The sequence below is a fragment of the Trifolium pratense genome, linkage group LG3, assembly GCF_020283565.1.
Source record: "Trifolium pratense cultivar HEN17-A07 linkage group LG3, ARS_RC_1.1, whole genome shotgun sequence".
Classification (NCBI taxonomy): Eukaryota; Viridiplantae; Streptophyta; class Magnoliopsida; order Fabales; family Fabaceae; genus Trifolium; species Trifolium pratense.
The window spans coordinates 2498591-2513957 of record NC_060061.1 but is presented as its reverse complement, the minus strand read 5'-3'; the positions used below and the strand labels follow the sequence as shown (position 1 = coordinate 2513957).

Here is a 15367-nt window from a genome sequence, read left to right as displayed (position 1 = left end):
TGGTATATACATACATGATACATTGGTACTAGAACTAGAATGATGATACAAATGGCAATAATAATTCTCGTTGTTGAGGATTCAACGACAGTAAGATCGTCTCAAACACACTAGGAGGAATGTTCTGACCAAACTGTCTCAGCAAATTATTAATATGGTTGATTGTTTGTGTTGTAGCCAATTTGTCACCCTTCTCAATAACCTGAAAATATGTAAAAATTCTAGCAGTTACAAAGTAGCACATAAAGTTACCAATATTCATTAAAATTTTCAAAGATAAGCTCAACTCAATAACATTAAAGCATCTCTAAATCAACAGAAAAATGAGATGGTTGTTCTTTGCCCCTCCTGAATTGCTCACACTAGAAAACACGCTAACGGAAGATATCTTTCGGTAAAATTTACACTACCGGAGATATCTCATGGTAAGATTTACACTGCTGGGAGATATCTCCCGGTAGATGGAGGGGACACGGAGGGAATTCTGATCAATTTATGTGGGGCGAAGAGCAACCATTGAAAATGATATAATTCCGACAAATAGGCCTATGGATGTGGATAACTTACTTCAAGAAACACTGTTATAATCTTAACAAGGTTTTGATTTCCAGGTCCTAAAAGATCCTTATCTAACCTGAAAAGCATAAATAAATCATTCCATTAATACAGCTGCATGTTATCCTGAAAAAACTTAATTATAATTCAAAAAGATTTTTTTAAACTTCCTTACCTTCCAACCATCAAACATAGTTGATCATGCATTATTTTGGCTTCAACCAAATCATCTTTAAGTGGCAAGAAACTTAACCAGACAGGAACAATCTGCAAGAATGAAATGCGTAAAAAAATTCCATCATTTTGTAGCTGTTGTCACCAATCGAAATATGGTTAAGATTATAAATTGCAGTCCGCAACAGAAATTGCAGCCGCATATCAAGGATTTTGAAGTCTCTGCATCAGTTACATTTATCTTCATTTTGGCGTACTATATAGAATATGCATAGGATCCATACACCAATACAGATTAGAAGGGAAATGTTACCAAAGAGCGATCGATGCTATCACGATGGCATTCACAAATTCTTCCTATAGCAGAAACTGCAACATCACATGCTTTTGCATTCTCTGAAATTGATCGACTGGGATCTTTCATTAAATTGCTGAGTTCCGACAATATCACTGAAAACCACAAAAAAATAATAAAAGATTTAGTTGTAAAATTATTATTGATAATTCAGTGGGAGAAAGAGATACAGAGAAAACAACATACTATTGATAAAAGGCTTGAAACTTGGTGATCCCAACTCGGCACAAATTCGAATTCCCCTTGCTGCCTCCTAAAAAAAGCCAAAATAAATAATTTAATTATTATATACAAAAATTGCATTAAGAATGAAATCAAGCGGTCAAAAAAGATATGAAGAAACAAACCTCTTTGATTTCAGAACTTCTGTCACTGCATGCTTCCAGTAAGATCAGAAGGTAATTTGCAAAATACCTACCGAACAATGAAAATTGAAAAATTAAATCAAATATAAACTTTAAATGTATTATCGAATACACGGTGATGGTACTACATTGCAGTTCATGGCCATAATTGTGGCTGCAGTATAACGGTTTTAAAAATCCCTGCAACGGCATCACAATTGGAATTGTCCGCATTTTAGCACAATATAAAGATTTGCAGCACAAACGCGATCTAAAACCATGATTGATTGTACAAGAGGAGAGAAGATGAAGATCAAAAAGGTTACTTGTGAACTACTTCATGACATCGTTGTGCAACTAAATTAAAAGTTGACAAAGCAATACTTCTTTGCTTAGCATTTCCTTTATCCTGAAAGCAAAAAGATGAAAAATATTATGAGGTAATGCACTCTGGTTCTTATTAGAAGAAAAAATTTGCTTTTTAAGTTCATAAATGTTTGATGTATTTAGTCCATATCATGAACCAGATACATCAAACATTCTATGAACCTAAAAAGCAAACTGAACGAAAAATCTTACAAAGAAAATGTAGGTATGACGAATTTCTGACCAGGTTAGTATATACTAAAATTATGTGGTATCTTTTCCATGGATATATATTGAAATCCAGCATATTATAAGAGAATAATTTTTACCTTAATCATTGATAACAATTTGTTCATTAAAGTATCCACATTCGGGAATAATGCTAGGCTATCTGGAAGAGTATTCTTTAGAAAGAATAACATTGCTGAGGCAACTTGTTCCTAGAAAAGAAACATAAGATTATTCAATTTCAAGACATGTTTGAAAATGTGTTAAAGAAAGACACACATGACACATGTTTATCATAACATTAATATTGTGTTTCCCTGGGATTGAAATGTAAAGAAACAAATAGGTGGGAATTGAAATACATAAGTAAAAATATCTAGATAATGTTTACAAGTTCAAATCAACGTTGTTAAACAGTGACCAATGTTTTAAATTCTGCATCCACAATTGCGGCAGCAGTATTGCTGATGCAGTAGCCTCTGAAACCACATCAGACGATTTCAATCGTGTTTGTTCAAATTTTCTCACAAAAACAATAAAATTTATAAACCTCAAATCCTAATTTACGTCAAATCTAATGAAAAAACTTACTTTTAACAATCTCTCAATCGTGTATTACAAGCACCTTTGAATTAGTACTTATGGAATAAACTAAAACTTTGCGATGAAGGGTAAAAAGTGTAGTGGCATAATGGTGTCATTTTATATAATTTGTGAAAATCTAAAATGATTTCACGCTTCAACTGCACGCTGTAGCAATCACAATGACCACAATCGCAACGACCGCAACCACTATAGCATCCGCGACCGCAACCGCAATTCATGGTTTTAAATTGTGGTAGCCACTGCAGCGCACTACAATTGCGGTGTGATTTTCAATCACATGTATGACTGCAACATACCCGTATCAAGAACCGCATCAGATGATTTCGAGCATATACGTTCAAAAGTTCCCGCCAAAAATTAATATTTCTGAACCTAAATCCCAAATTAGGTAAGATTTAATGAATAATTTCGATCACAAGTCACAACCCTTCTCCCTCTTTTTATTATAAAATCCACTATTTGACTAAAAATGTTAAAAGTTCACAAAGTAAACAAAACAAATCTGTTGGAGGTGAAGAAACTATTTATGGATTATGGAAGTTCTATTGATTAAAGGAAAAAACAGGATGTGTATGTTATCAGTCAGTTAACATCTACTATACCTTCACTTTATTGTCCTGATCACTACCAAGTGCAATGGTAAAAGCATGCACAAACCTATGATGATAAAGAATTTGAGCAGCTTGGACAAAGTTTATAGGCATCTCCATCAAAGTAAAAGCTGCCAACCGAACTTGAACATGGGAGTCTTGGAATAGCTTCAAAATTTTGGTTACTATTTCACCTAGAAAATTTTCCATCAATACCTGCACAAATGTATGTAATATAGTCAATATTCCAAAGAATCAACATACAATTCAATTCATCCCTCGATATAGGACTACACACATTTCAAATTCGAAACTGCATCATAGGAAGCGACCGCAATTTAATTTGGTAGTTTCCATAACGCTCTATAAGCTATAGCGACGCAATAGCGATATAGTGTAGCTGAATTTGAATAAATCATTATTGTTCAACAATACATTATTCAGTACAAAATATTGTCAAATAGCTCTATTGCGTGACAGAATTTGAACAAACTGCTATTTTTTGTAATCCGTGATTCTCACAATATTGATTGCATTTATAAATTAGGGAAAAATGTGAATTGCAGCGTCTCAACATAGTGGATGCAATGGCAGGATCTGACCTCGATTAGTGATAATCTACACAAATTTTTTCATAACTTCCTCTTTTTCTATAAATTTATAATGTATTTTAAAGGGATATATGTGGTTTTTAAGATAAGTAATAATAATAATAATAATATTTGATCGAAATCAAGACATTTTTCATAATAATATTTTGATGCAAATAAAATATAAATTCACACTATAACGATAGTAATATGAATTACAATTGTCACAGCCGCCACAAAGTGGATATGCGATAACTTAAAAACAAAGAACAAAAATATTGAATCGAGTATGTTTGGATGAAGGATTTTGAAAGAGAAATTTGCCTTTCTTATTTAAACTAAGCAGTCTATCAAATATTTTTTAAAAATCAAGTATGATGAAATGTTATATGATCATCTATAAGACTATAATATTATTATTTTATGTTGGCGAAGGCATAGGTCACCCTTAAAAAATTGTGGTATAAATCCAACAACTAATGAGAATTAGTCATATAAGTAAATTTACAAGTGGTGGTATACCTATAAACAAACTTTTACCCCGCTTACAAATTTGCTTATAAGACTAATATGGTTGTTGGGTATAAACTAACCATAATTCTTTAAGCATAACTTAAGAAAACCGGAAAAACCCTTCTAGGGTTTGTAAAAATTAAAACATACATAAAATATAAACTTACTTCTCTAAAACCCTACATCTAAATATATACCCTAACTAATGCTAGTGCAAGAACTATGCATAAAATTATGTCCTACGTCTTGGTGCAAGAACTACTAGCAAGTACACTATCAATATCACATGCATGATAATAACAAGAGATTATAGTTAAAATGAAGTCACCATTTCATCAGAGATCTCTTTAGCAATCACAGTAAGCAATGTAATCCCTGCATGTCTCATTTTCCAATCTGCTGAATCCAAGTAATGTTTCATCAACAATTCATAACAAACATCCACAACTTTTCTCTCTTCAAATGAAACACAAAGTTTCTTCAAACACTTTATTCCAAATTCATACACATCATCATCATCATCAACAACCTTTTCATTCTCACCATCTGTAACACCTTTTCCTTTCTCTTCTTTATCGAATTTATCTTCAACCGACAAAACCAACGTCTTCACCGGAACAATAAATAACCTAACAACCGTCTCATAGGGCAAATTCATCATCATCTGATCACATTCCTTCAACTCCGTCATCGCCATAACCAATTCAAAAGCCAACCGACGTGTTTCATCGCTAACACCATTATTCTCGGCGATCTGAAGAGAATCAAGAACCATATCACTCATATAAGGCTTCAACAAACCAGGTTCAGCAGAAACAAGCTTAATCAATTCACCAAACGCGGTTTTGAAATAGCTTTTTTCGTAACCATGCAACAATGAAAACACAGCAACCATCATCGCTCTTAAAAGTTCGTGAAAAAGCGAAGGTTCAGAAAAAAATTGAATCAAATTCACAACTGCACCAAACGACGCAACTTGAACGTTAGGGTTTGTTGAATTCGCAAGTGAAGATAAAAACGATGAATGAAGAACTTTAACGGCGTCGTTTAGATATTTTGATAAATTTAAACGGCAATCTTGTGAAAGTGAAGCGAAGACTAAAAGAGAAAATTCTAGAAGCTTCTCGTCGTTAGAATTAACGGAAGAGAAAAGAAAATCGAGAATTTCTTTCCAATGTTGATGATGATTTTGATTTTGATAAATAACGGAAATCGTTTGTGAGAGAATTAGTGACGCAAGTCGAAGGACTTGAATTGAAGTTTCTGACGTAAGATATTTTATGAAATGGGCCTGGAGACGAGATTGGGCCTGAGGGCGAAGTTTGGGCCAGAGATGGGCCGGGTTGATGAAATTAAGAGCGCGTGCGGCGTTTGTGCGCGTGGGGATTTGTGGGGAAGAAGTTAGAAGGTAAAAAAGTTTGATCATGAGAAGATCAGGGTGATGGTGTTTACAACATTGGAGAAATGTGAGTGATTTAGATCGGTTTTGATTTTGGTGATGTTGATTGTTATTGTTGTAGAGGTTTGTGAAGAGAGTTTCCATGGCGGTGTCATCGTTGGAACTTAGGACTTTGAATGTTTCGGATTGTAATTCCAGTGGGAATTCAGATTCCATTTTGATGGGATTAAGGTTTTGGGTTTGTTCTCGTTTGTTTGTTGTACTTTTGTGGTAATGTTGTAACGAAATATGGCGGCTGTGATGAATGAAGAATGATAACAAATAACAATGTTGGAAGTTAAGTAGTATTTAATTTATTCATTTTGATGCTAAAAGTGCGTTGCTTTCAGATCGCTATACAACTCTCAATGAAAATCTTGTTCACATAAATGAAATTTATATTTTTGACTAATTTAAATAAATGAAATTTATAAACATCCTTTTCAGATTATCTTAATCTTAATACTATTATTTTACGGTCTTATTAATTTGTGTTTTAAAGACATACGAGTATTTTTTTTTGAAGACATATATGTTAAAGAATTTAAAATAAAAATTTGTATTAAAAAAGTAATATTATAACTTTTGAAACATATTTTTTACATTTATTTAATTTATTAAAGTGTGCACTTAGATACTCCTTACGAACATAAATATAAGCAAAAAAATTGTTTACGCGGTGTTTAAAAAATTTAGTTAAGTGTAAAAGTGTAAAAGTGAAAAAAATGCCTAAAATAAAATAGAATTAAATAAGATATATTAAGAATAGTAGTATTAATTAGTTTAAAAGTAGTTAATTTTTGCTTATAATAGTGACCAAAATTTGAAATGTTTTTTATACTTATATTTGTGTCCAGATAGAGTAATTGTTAGCATTTGTCTTTTTTGATAAAACAAAGGTCATTCTACTAATAACAAGTCCCGTTGTTATCTCATATTTTAGCTCAAGGTAAAATATGTTATAATCTTTAGTTCCAAAGACATTTATTATTATAAAAACCTGTTAAATGGCTTTAAATAGCCTCAGGCTTTAATGTCTTTAAGAACAAGAGAGTTCTAATGGAAAAAACTTCATATTTCAAGACTGAAGAATGTTTCGATGGAAGCTAATGAATCGAAGTAATCAGGAATTGTGGACTTAGAGTATGTTTCATTATTTAAGTGTGATTCGACTTCGACGGTTACAACGGTCTAAGGCCTTGGTTCAGTTCAAATACAAAGGACGCGTGGCCAAATTTAAGTAGTTTAACGTTAAAGTTGCAGTTACTTAGTTTTCTATAAATAGAAGTCTGTATAGTCGAAATAGTGGTCACAATTCATTTACACAAACTCTCAAACACTCAAAGTATCCATGTTAAGGCGAGAAACGAGTTACTCGAGAAAGATGTATGAATCAGTGAACCTTTATACTTTCTTTGTAATTTTTACATTCTAAATGCAAATTTACTTTCCATAAGTCTTTATTTTCTAAAGCATTTACAAATTCTGCATTTTATTGGTTCTCTCGTTCGAGTGAACTTACTTTTGTTCGTATTTAATATATGTTTCAGAAACCAAACATATTGTTCTTTTGCAAAATAAGGATGTCTTTAAAGATAAACTTCCAAACTTCTTTTAATAAAATGCATGAACAATTGTCCCAGGATTTACTAGTTGGTCCTTCAAGTAATTAATTTAAACTAGCGGTTGTTTACCAAAAATCAGTGTAAACAAATTGGCACGCCCAGTGGGACGGGTTGTTTTGTGCAATTTACATTTTTGAAAGAAGTTTATTTTCTAAAAATCCTTTTACAAATACTAAGACAGTTAGTATTTATAGTTTGTGTTTTGATTTTGTATGCATTTGAGAAGTGGTAAATCTTTACCAAATTTAACTAGTGTTAAATCTAGATCAAAAATGGTTAGACCACCAAATAACAATCAAAACAATAACAACAATGTCCCAAATCCTGAAGGACAGCCAACACAAGCGTCAATTAGTAACGCTACTATCATGGCTCAAGGCTCTGGAACATCTGCTTCGAGCGTTCCTTCAGTCAGTTTTGGGAATATAGGGGTAACAATGCCCTCAACGAGTTCGACTGTATCGGGGTCGATATCTTCGTTAGTATCACATGGTATAGGGGGCAGTCAGCCTGGTGCTGAAGATGTAAGGAGCCCCATTCGATCATTTCTGTTGAACCAATCAGGATTAGGAATGCCAGAATCTTTAATGGCAGGCTTACATAATTCTAATCAAAATCCTGAAAGGAGTACCATGCCTTCCCCAGCAGCCTCTGTTGTGGGAAATAGGACCAGAGACATTGCCTTACAAAATTTAACCAATGTAACTATGATGTCCTTTCGACAACAAATGGACGAGAGTAATCATGAAATGGTTAATACTCTGACTTCGCAATTGGGAACTATTTTGAATCCCTTGATCAATAATACAAATAACAACTATCAGTTGTTAGCCCATCAGATGGGGCGAATTGCAGATTTCTTTGGTACTCCTGCAATGCCTAACCAAAACCTTCAGCCCATTCGAAACCAAACACAGGTTCAGAACCAAGGGTTTCATGTGAACAATGAAGTTCCAAACAATCAAGTGCCACAAGTGGTACAAGAGGAACCACCGGCTCCAGTAGCGAACCATGTGCCAGAGCCTGAAGTAATTTTGGTTAATAGAAATCAGAATGCTGACGAAGTAGTTAGAAATGTGCAAAGAAATAATTTTGCGCAACAAGATAACTTGGCAAATTTAGTCGAAACTATCTTAACTCAAAATGGTTTCAATGTTGGCCTACATAGGCCTAACTTTATTTCCCCATTATCTGAGTATGTACTACAAACTGAATTGCCAAGGGGATGGAAAATCCTCAAATTCACAAAGTTTGCTGGGGACACAACTGAGTCAACAGTGGAACATGTGGCAAGATTTTTTGCTGAAGCAGGAAATTTGGCAGATAATGAAAATTTAAGGTTGAAATATTTCCCAAATTCCCTTACAAAAAATGCTTTCACTTGGTTCACAACTCTTCCCCCTCGTTCGATTCAGCATTGGACTCAATTGGAAAGGGCTTTCCATGAACAGTTTTATATGGGCCAATCTAAGATTAGTTTGAAGGAATTGGCCAGTGTGAGGAGAAAGACACCAGAGTCCATAGATGATTATTTGAATCGATTTAGGCTACTCAAGGCCAGATGTTTTACTCAAGTGCCTGGACATGAGTTAGTCGAAATGGCTGCTGGAGGCCTAGATTATTCAATTCGAAAGAAATTAGATACACAACATCTAAGAGACATGGCACAATTAGCAGATAGGGTAAGACAGGTCGAACGCCTTAAAGCTGAAAAGGCTAGATCGTCAAAGTTTCAAAAGAGGGAAAAGATTGCTTATGTCGAAACTATGGATGATGATGATGAGGAATATGTAATAAACTATGGAGACATAGAGGATAATGAAATTAATGTGGCCGAACTAAAACCTGGCCCTCCTTATGTCTGTAAATTACTAAAACCTTCAAATGGAAAGAATCCTGTCGAACCAAAGAATGATAAATTTGTTGCTAAAACTTATTCATTTGACATAACTAAATGTGATGAAATATTTGATTTATTGGTTACTGATGGCCAAATTGTTGTCCCAAAGGGATTGAAAGTGCCTCCCCTTGAACAACAAAAGAAAAGAGGTTTTTGCAAATTTCATAATTTTTTGGGTCATAAAACCTCACAATGTGTTCTTTTCAGGGATTTGGTTCAAAAGGCTTTGAAAGATGAAAGGTTGAAGTTTGGAGAGAAATCCAGACAACATATGAAAATTGACGAAGATCCACTACAAATATCATATGCTTCCTATGTGGAACCGGTCGAATGCTTGATGATCGATGCCATGGACTTATCAGGAGGCGCTCAATTGGTTTCTATTCCAGAGAATGAATACTACGAGAAAATGAAAGTAGTATATCCTGGGGCTGAAGAGGAACTGATTGACTTTCTGCAAAGGTGTAAGCTTAACAAGTCTGAAGTTATGCTTTGCCCAAGGTGCAGTGTTGTATTCGACAAGAAGGCTACTGAGGGCCTTAACAAGTTTATACCATTCAGAAGAAACAAAGAGAATTGGCCAAAGTCAAGGCCAATGAAAAAACAGAACATGGCGCATGCCAAACCAATACATCAAAGGTTGGGCAACCCAAATACTTTTGTGCCATCCAACAACTCACCAATGAACAAATGGGTTCATGGTCATGCATCAAACTTTGTCAGAAATTATGTTGACAAGGGAAGTTCAAGTAAGAATCATTCGAGTCATTCTGTTGATTCGAAGAAGTATGCTTACAGAAACAATTACATGGGAAAGAATCCCATGACCCGCACACAATGGCGTAGGCATCAGCGCCAACAAAGACTCTCCCTTCAAGAGGCTCAAAAGACTGAAGACAACAAAGGAAAACAGGTTGTCGAAGTGACCAGAAGGCCTCTGAAAGAAAGATTGTCTCAACCATTGGCTGATCAAAATGTTGATGACAAGATCGAAGAGGAAAACTTGGAGGATGAGGATCTTCTTGATTCAGATCCTGAGTTTGATGTGCTGGTGAACGTAGTTTCGATCCTCCCTGCTGAATATGACGTGTGGTCAGAAGTGACCGAAGGGGAGGATGAGTTAGATGAGTCTGAATTGGCTTTGCACAAGCCAATGTGTTATTATGTGATGAATAATGGCTGTTTAGAGGAATAGATGGCCAATTTTGAGAGGCCAACTGAGGGAATGAAGAATCATTTGAAACCCCTCTTCATTCAGGCCAAAGTAAACAATGTGGGGGTCAACAAAGTGTTGATTGATGGAGGAGCAGCAGTAAACCTGATGCCAGAATTCATGATTACCAAGATTGGTAAATTTTCTACTGACTTGCACCCTCACAACATCGTTCTTTCGAATTACGAAGGTGAGACTGGTTTCTCACTGGGGGCAATTCAAGTCGATGTGGCGGTTGGCAGCACTGTTAGGCCAACTCTGTTTTTGGTTGTAGCATCGAAGGCCAATTATAATCTGCTTCTAGGAAGGGAGTGGATACATGGTGTTGGAGCAGTGCCTTCGACTCTCCATCAGAGGGTAAGTATTTGGAGAGATGATGGTGTGGTAGAAAATATCGAAGCCGATCAAAGTTATTTTAGGGCTGAGACACACCACATAACTAAACATTCATTTGATAAGAAGTTGGCGAATATATCGCCATGTACTGAACAGGGATATGCCTATGCCCCTGCCGATAATGTCTACCATTCTGTCAAATTAGATCCAACTCATGGATTTATTTGGGAGAGAGAGGAGATAGATGATGGTCCTTATGAGGATGAAGGCAAATTCCGCCCAACTGGGTGGGACTTCGAAGAGGACCACAATGACTAAGCCCAATGCTTGGGCCAAGATTTCGACTTACATGGCCGAAAACAGAATAAATATGGCTTTAGAAGCCACAATGCTGCAAGAAAATATGGCTGTCGAAGCCAATAACTGTGAAAATGGCAAATTATTGCCAATGACTCAAAAATTGGACTGCATCTATGATGAAGAACCATTAGGATTTGAAAAGGATCCTTCCAGTTCCAGTCAAAAGATGCAGGCCCAAGACCCTTTGGAAGAAATAGATATTGGAGATGGCTCGATCAAAAGGCCAACGTACATAAGTGCTAATATCCCAAAGGACTTGCGTGATAAACTGGTTGAACTCCTTAAAGAGTTCAAAGATTGTTTTGCTTGGGATTATAATGAAATGCCAGGTTTAAACAGAAATTTGGTCGAACACAGATTACCCATTCGACCAGACAATAAACCAGTTAAACAATCACCAAGAAGATTTGCACCAGAAATCCTATCTAAGATCAAGGAGGAAATTGAAAGGCTGCTGAGAAGCAAGTTCATCAGGACTGCCAGGTACGTCGAATGGTTAGCAAATATAGTTCCTGTCATTAAGAAAAATGGTTCTCTTAGAATATGTATAGATTTTAGGGACTTAAATAATGCTACCCCTAAAGATGAATATTCGATGCCTGTAGCAGAAATGCTAATAGATTCAGCAGCAGGGTTCGAATATCTTAGCATGTTAGATGGGTATTCTGGATATAACCAAATTTTTATCGCTGAGGAAGATGTGGCAAAAACAGCTTTTCGATGCCCAGGGGCTTTGGGCACCTATGAATGGGTCGTAATGCCGTTTGGATTGAAAAATGCTGGAGCCACATACCAAAGAGCAATGAACTCAATTTTCCATGATTTTATAGATACTTTTATGCAAGTATATATTGATGATATTATTGTAAAATCATCATCACAAAATGATCACTTGGTTTGTTTAAAAAAGTCATTCGAAAGAATGAGGAAATATGGATTGAAAATGAATCCATTGAAATGTGCTTTTTGTGTACATGCAGGAGACTTCCTTGGATTTGTGGTGCATAAAAAAGGCATTGAGATAAACCAAAACAAGACAAAAGCTATTTTGGAGACTAACCCTCCAACAAACAAAAAGCAACTTCAATCCTTGTTGGGAAAAATCAACTTTCTGAGAAGATTCATTTCGAATCTAAGTGGTAAAGCTCAAGCTTTTTCACCATTGCTTCGACTCAAGAAAGAAGATGTTTTTACTTGGGGGCAGGATCAGCAAGAAGCATTTGATGAAATCAAAAAATACTTGTCTAATCCTTCAACTCTGATGCCACCAATTAGAAATAAGTTTATGAAGTTGTATATTTCAGCATCTGATACCACATTAGGTAGTATGTTAGCCCAAGAGGACGAAAATGGCGAAGAAAAGGCCATTTATTATCTAAGTAGAGTCCTTAATGATGTTGAAACTAGATACAGTAGTATTGAAAAGCTTTGTCTTTGTTTGTACTTTTCTTGTATGAAATTGAAGCATTATATAAAGCCTATTGATGTTTATGTTTATTCTCATTATGATGTTGTTAAACATATGTTGCTAAAACCAATTTTACATAGTCGAATTGGAAGATGGGCTTTAGCTCTTTCTGAATACTCACTTTCATACAAACCTTTGAAAGCAATTAAAGGCCAAATAGTGGCTGACTTTATTGTTGATCATTCAGCAATCGAATCACCTCAGAATTATATTGCTCTAGAACCATGGACTTTGTATTTTGATGGGTCTAGACATCAACATGGTACTGGAATAGGTATTTTGATAATTTCCCCACAAAAAATTCCTACTAGGTTCAAATACAGGATTAATGGTATTTGTTCGAACAATGAAGCTGAATATGAGGCTTTGATAGCAGGTTTAGAAATATTGTTGAGCCTGGGGGCAAAAGATATTAAAATAAAAGGTGATTCAGAATTAGTTTTGAAACAATTGACAAAAGAGTACAAATGTATTAAAGAGCATTTGATTTGTTATTTTGTTATAACGAAGCGGTTACCTTTTAAATGCCATGACATCATCAGTTCGAAATAAAGGGATGACGTTTGGAAATGCGGAGGTACTTTAAAAAATGCTCATCTCTTATTTCATTCGAATCATTCAAATCGAAATAGGCATTTTTGGGGGCAATTTGTTATCCCATATTTTAGCTCAAGGTAAAATATGTTATAATCTTTAGTTCCAAAGACATTTATTATTATAAAAACCTGTTAAATGGCTTTAAATAGCCTCAGGCTTTAATGTCTTTAAGAACAAGAGAGTTCTAATGGAAAAAACTTCATATTTCAAGACTGAAGAATGTTTCGATGGAAGCCAATGAATCGAAGTAATCAGGAATTGTGGACTTAGAGTATGTTTCATTATTTAAGTGTGATTCGACTTCGACGGTTACAACGGTCTAAGGCCTTGGTTCAGTTCAAATACAAAGGACGCGTGGCCAAATTTAAGTAGTTTAACGTTAAAGTTGCAGTTACTTAGTTTTCTATAAATAGAAGTCTGTATAGTTGAAATAGTGGTCACAATTCATTTACACAAACTCTCAAACACTCAAAGTATCCATGTTAAGGTGAGAAACGAGTTACTCGAGAAAGATGTATGAATCAGTGAACCTTTATACTTTCTTTGTAATTTTTACATTCTAAATGCAAATTTACTTTCCATAAGTCTTTATTTTCTAAAGCATTTACAAATTCTGCATTTTATTGGTTCTCTCGTTCGAGTGAACTTACTTTTGTTCGTATTTAATATATGTTTCAGAAACCAAACATATTGTTCTTTTGCAAAATAAGGATGTCTTTAAAGATAAACTTCCAAACTTCTTTTAATAAAATGCATGATCAATTGTCCCAGGATTTACTAGTTGGTCCTTCAAGTAATTAATTTAAACTAGCGGTTGTTTACCAAAAATCAGTGTAAACAAATTTTTGTTAACACCAAAATTATAAGATTTATGGTATTGAGAAAGTCTTGGTGTTTGAATTTAAAAGAAGGAAAAAACTAATTTCGATCGGCATGTGTATTTCGACTAAGATTAATTTATATATGTGTACTTGTCGAATTATTGGTTTGAGGTTCCAATTGCCAAAATGTTAATTGATACATGCATGCTATCAAGTATTAATCCAAGTACATATATGTTATTCAAAAAAGTGATCGAATTGGTATATTGTGTTTCACTTTAATCCATTGTTAATACCACAAATATATATATATATATATATATATATATATATATATATATATATATATATATATATATATATATATATATATATATATATATATATTTGGTCGAAAAAGGTTAAGATATATATAATAGAAGTTATTAAGTTGGGAGGAACGTGGCAGCATGTTAATGCCATGAGGTCGAATTCTATCTTGCTCTTTCTCAATTTAATACAGACTTATATATATATATTGGTTTAAGTTGAAAAATATAGAAGTTATCAACGTGAAGCAAGGCAGAAGCATGCAAGTGGGAGTTATCTTTATTTGTCTTGTAATTATGCCAAGTGTAAGGCTACTATTAGAAGTTATTTCCTGTTTTAACTTAGACCGTAGGATCTAGTGGTAGTTTTTCCTGCAAGGTCTATATCTTTTATATTATAAGCTTGTATATCCAAGCAAACTCTAAACCCTAATTTGTTTTCCCTGTTTTCCCTCCATTTTATCTTGCAATTTTTATTAAAAAATAATACAATTTTGTCTTGACTAGGATTCGAACACACGACCCTTCAGTGAAAGGCAATATTTTCAACCACTATGACAAGTATACCAATTATGAGTAAAATTATGTGCAATAATTGATAAGCACCATCGATTTTCATAGGAAAAATTTCATACAACAATTAAACACCATCAAATTACGTTGCACAGTTTAAACAATTAAAAACCGCTAATTATAAATCTAGCAAATCATCAAATCATACATTTTCTTAGGGTTTTGTTTTTCGAAAAAATTTACATTTTTTATCCTAATTCAATATTTTTTTACTAATTAACTAAACATGTTAACCATTTTCTTGGTGTGTTTTTTTTACGGAAAGAAAAAAATCATTGGACTTAAAAGTTACTTTTTTAACTAAACATGCTAAGAAAAATATACTTTTTTTTTATATCTTTCTGAATTTAAAAGTTTGTTCATGTTGAGGGGTATGGTTGATCGTATTACTGCAAATATATCAAGGT

The 15367-nt window shown here is 34.2% G+C and overlaps 1 protein-coding gene across 1 annotated transcript; it reads right to left on the bottom strand.

Moving 5' to 3' along the window:
• Positions 1-34: 34 nt before the first annotated feature.
• On the bottom strand, positions 35-5936 carry LOC123918364 (importin-5-like). The gene is made up of 10 exons (XM_045970388.1): positions 4650-5936; positions 3231-3434; positions 2124-2234; positions 1755-1837; positions 1432-1498; positions 1271-1337; positions 1043-1179; positions 731-822; positions 568-634; positions 35-202 (listed from the first exon to the last, which is right to left on the bottom strand). The coding sequence occupies exons 1-10, from the start codon at positions 5934-5936 to the stop codon at positions 35-37; spliced, it is 2283 nt and encodes a 760-aa protein (XP_045826344.1).
• Positions 5937-15367: the final 9431 nt, after the last annotated feature.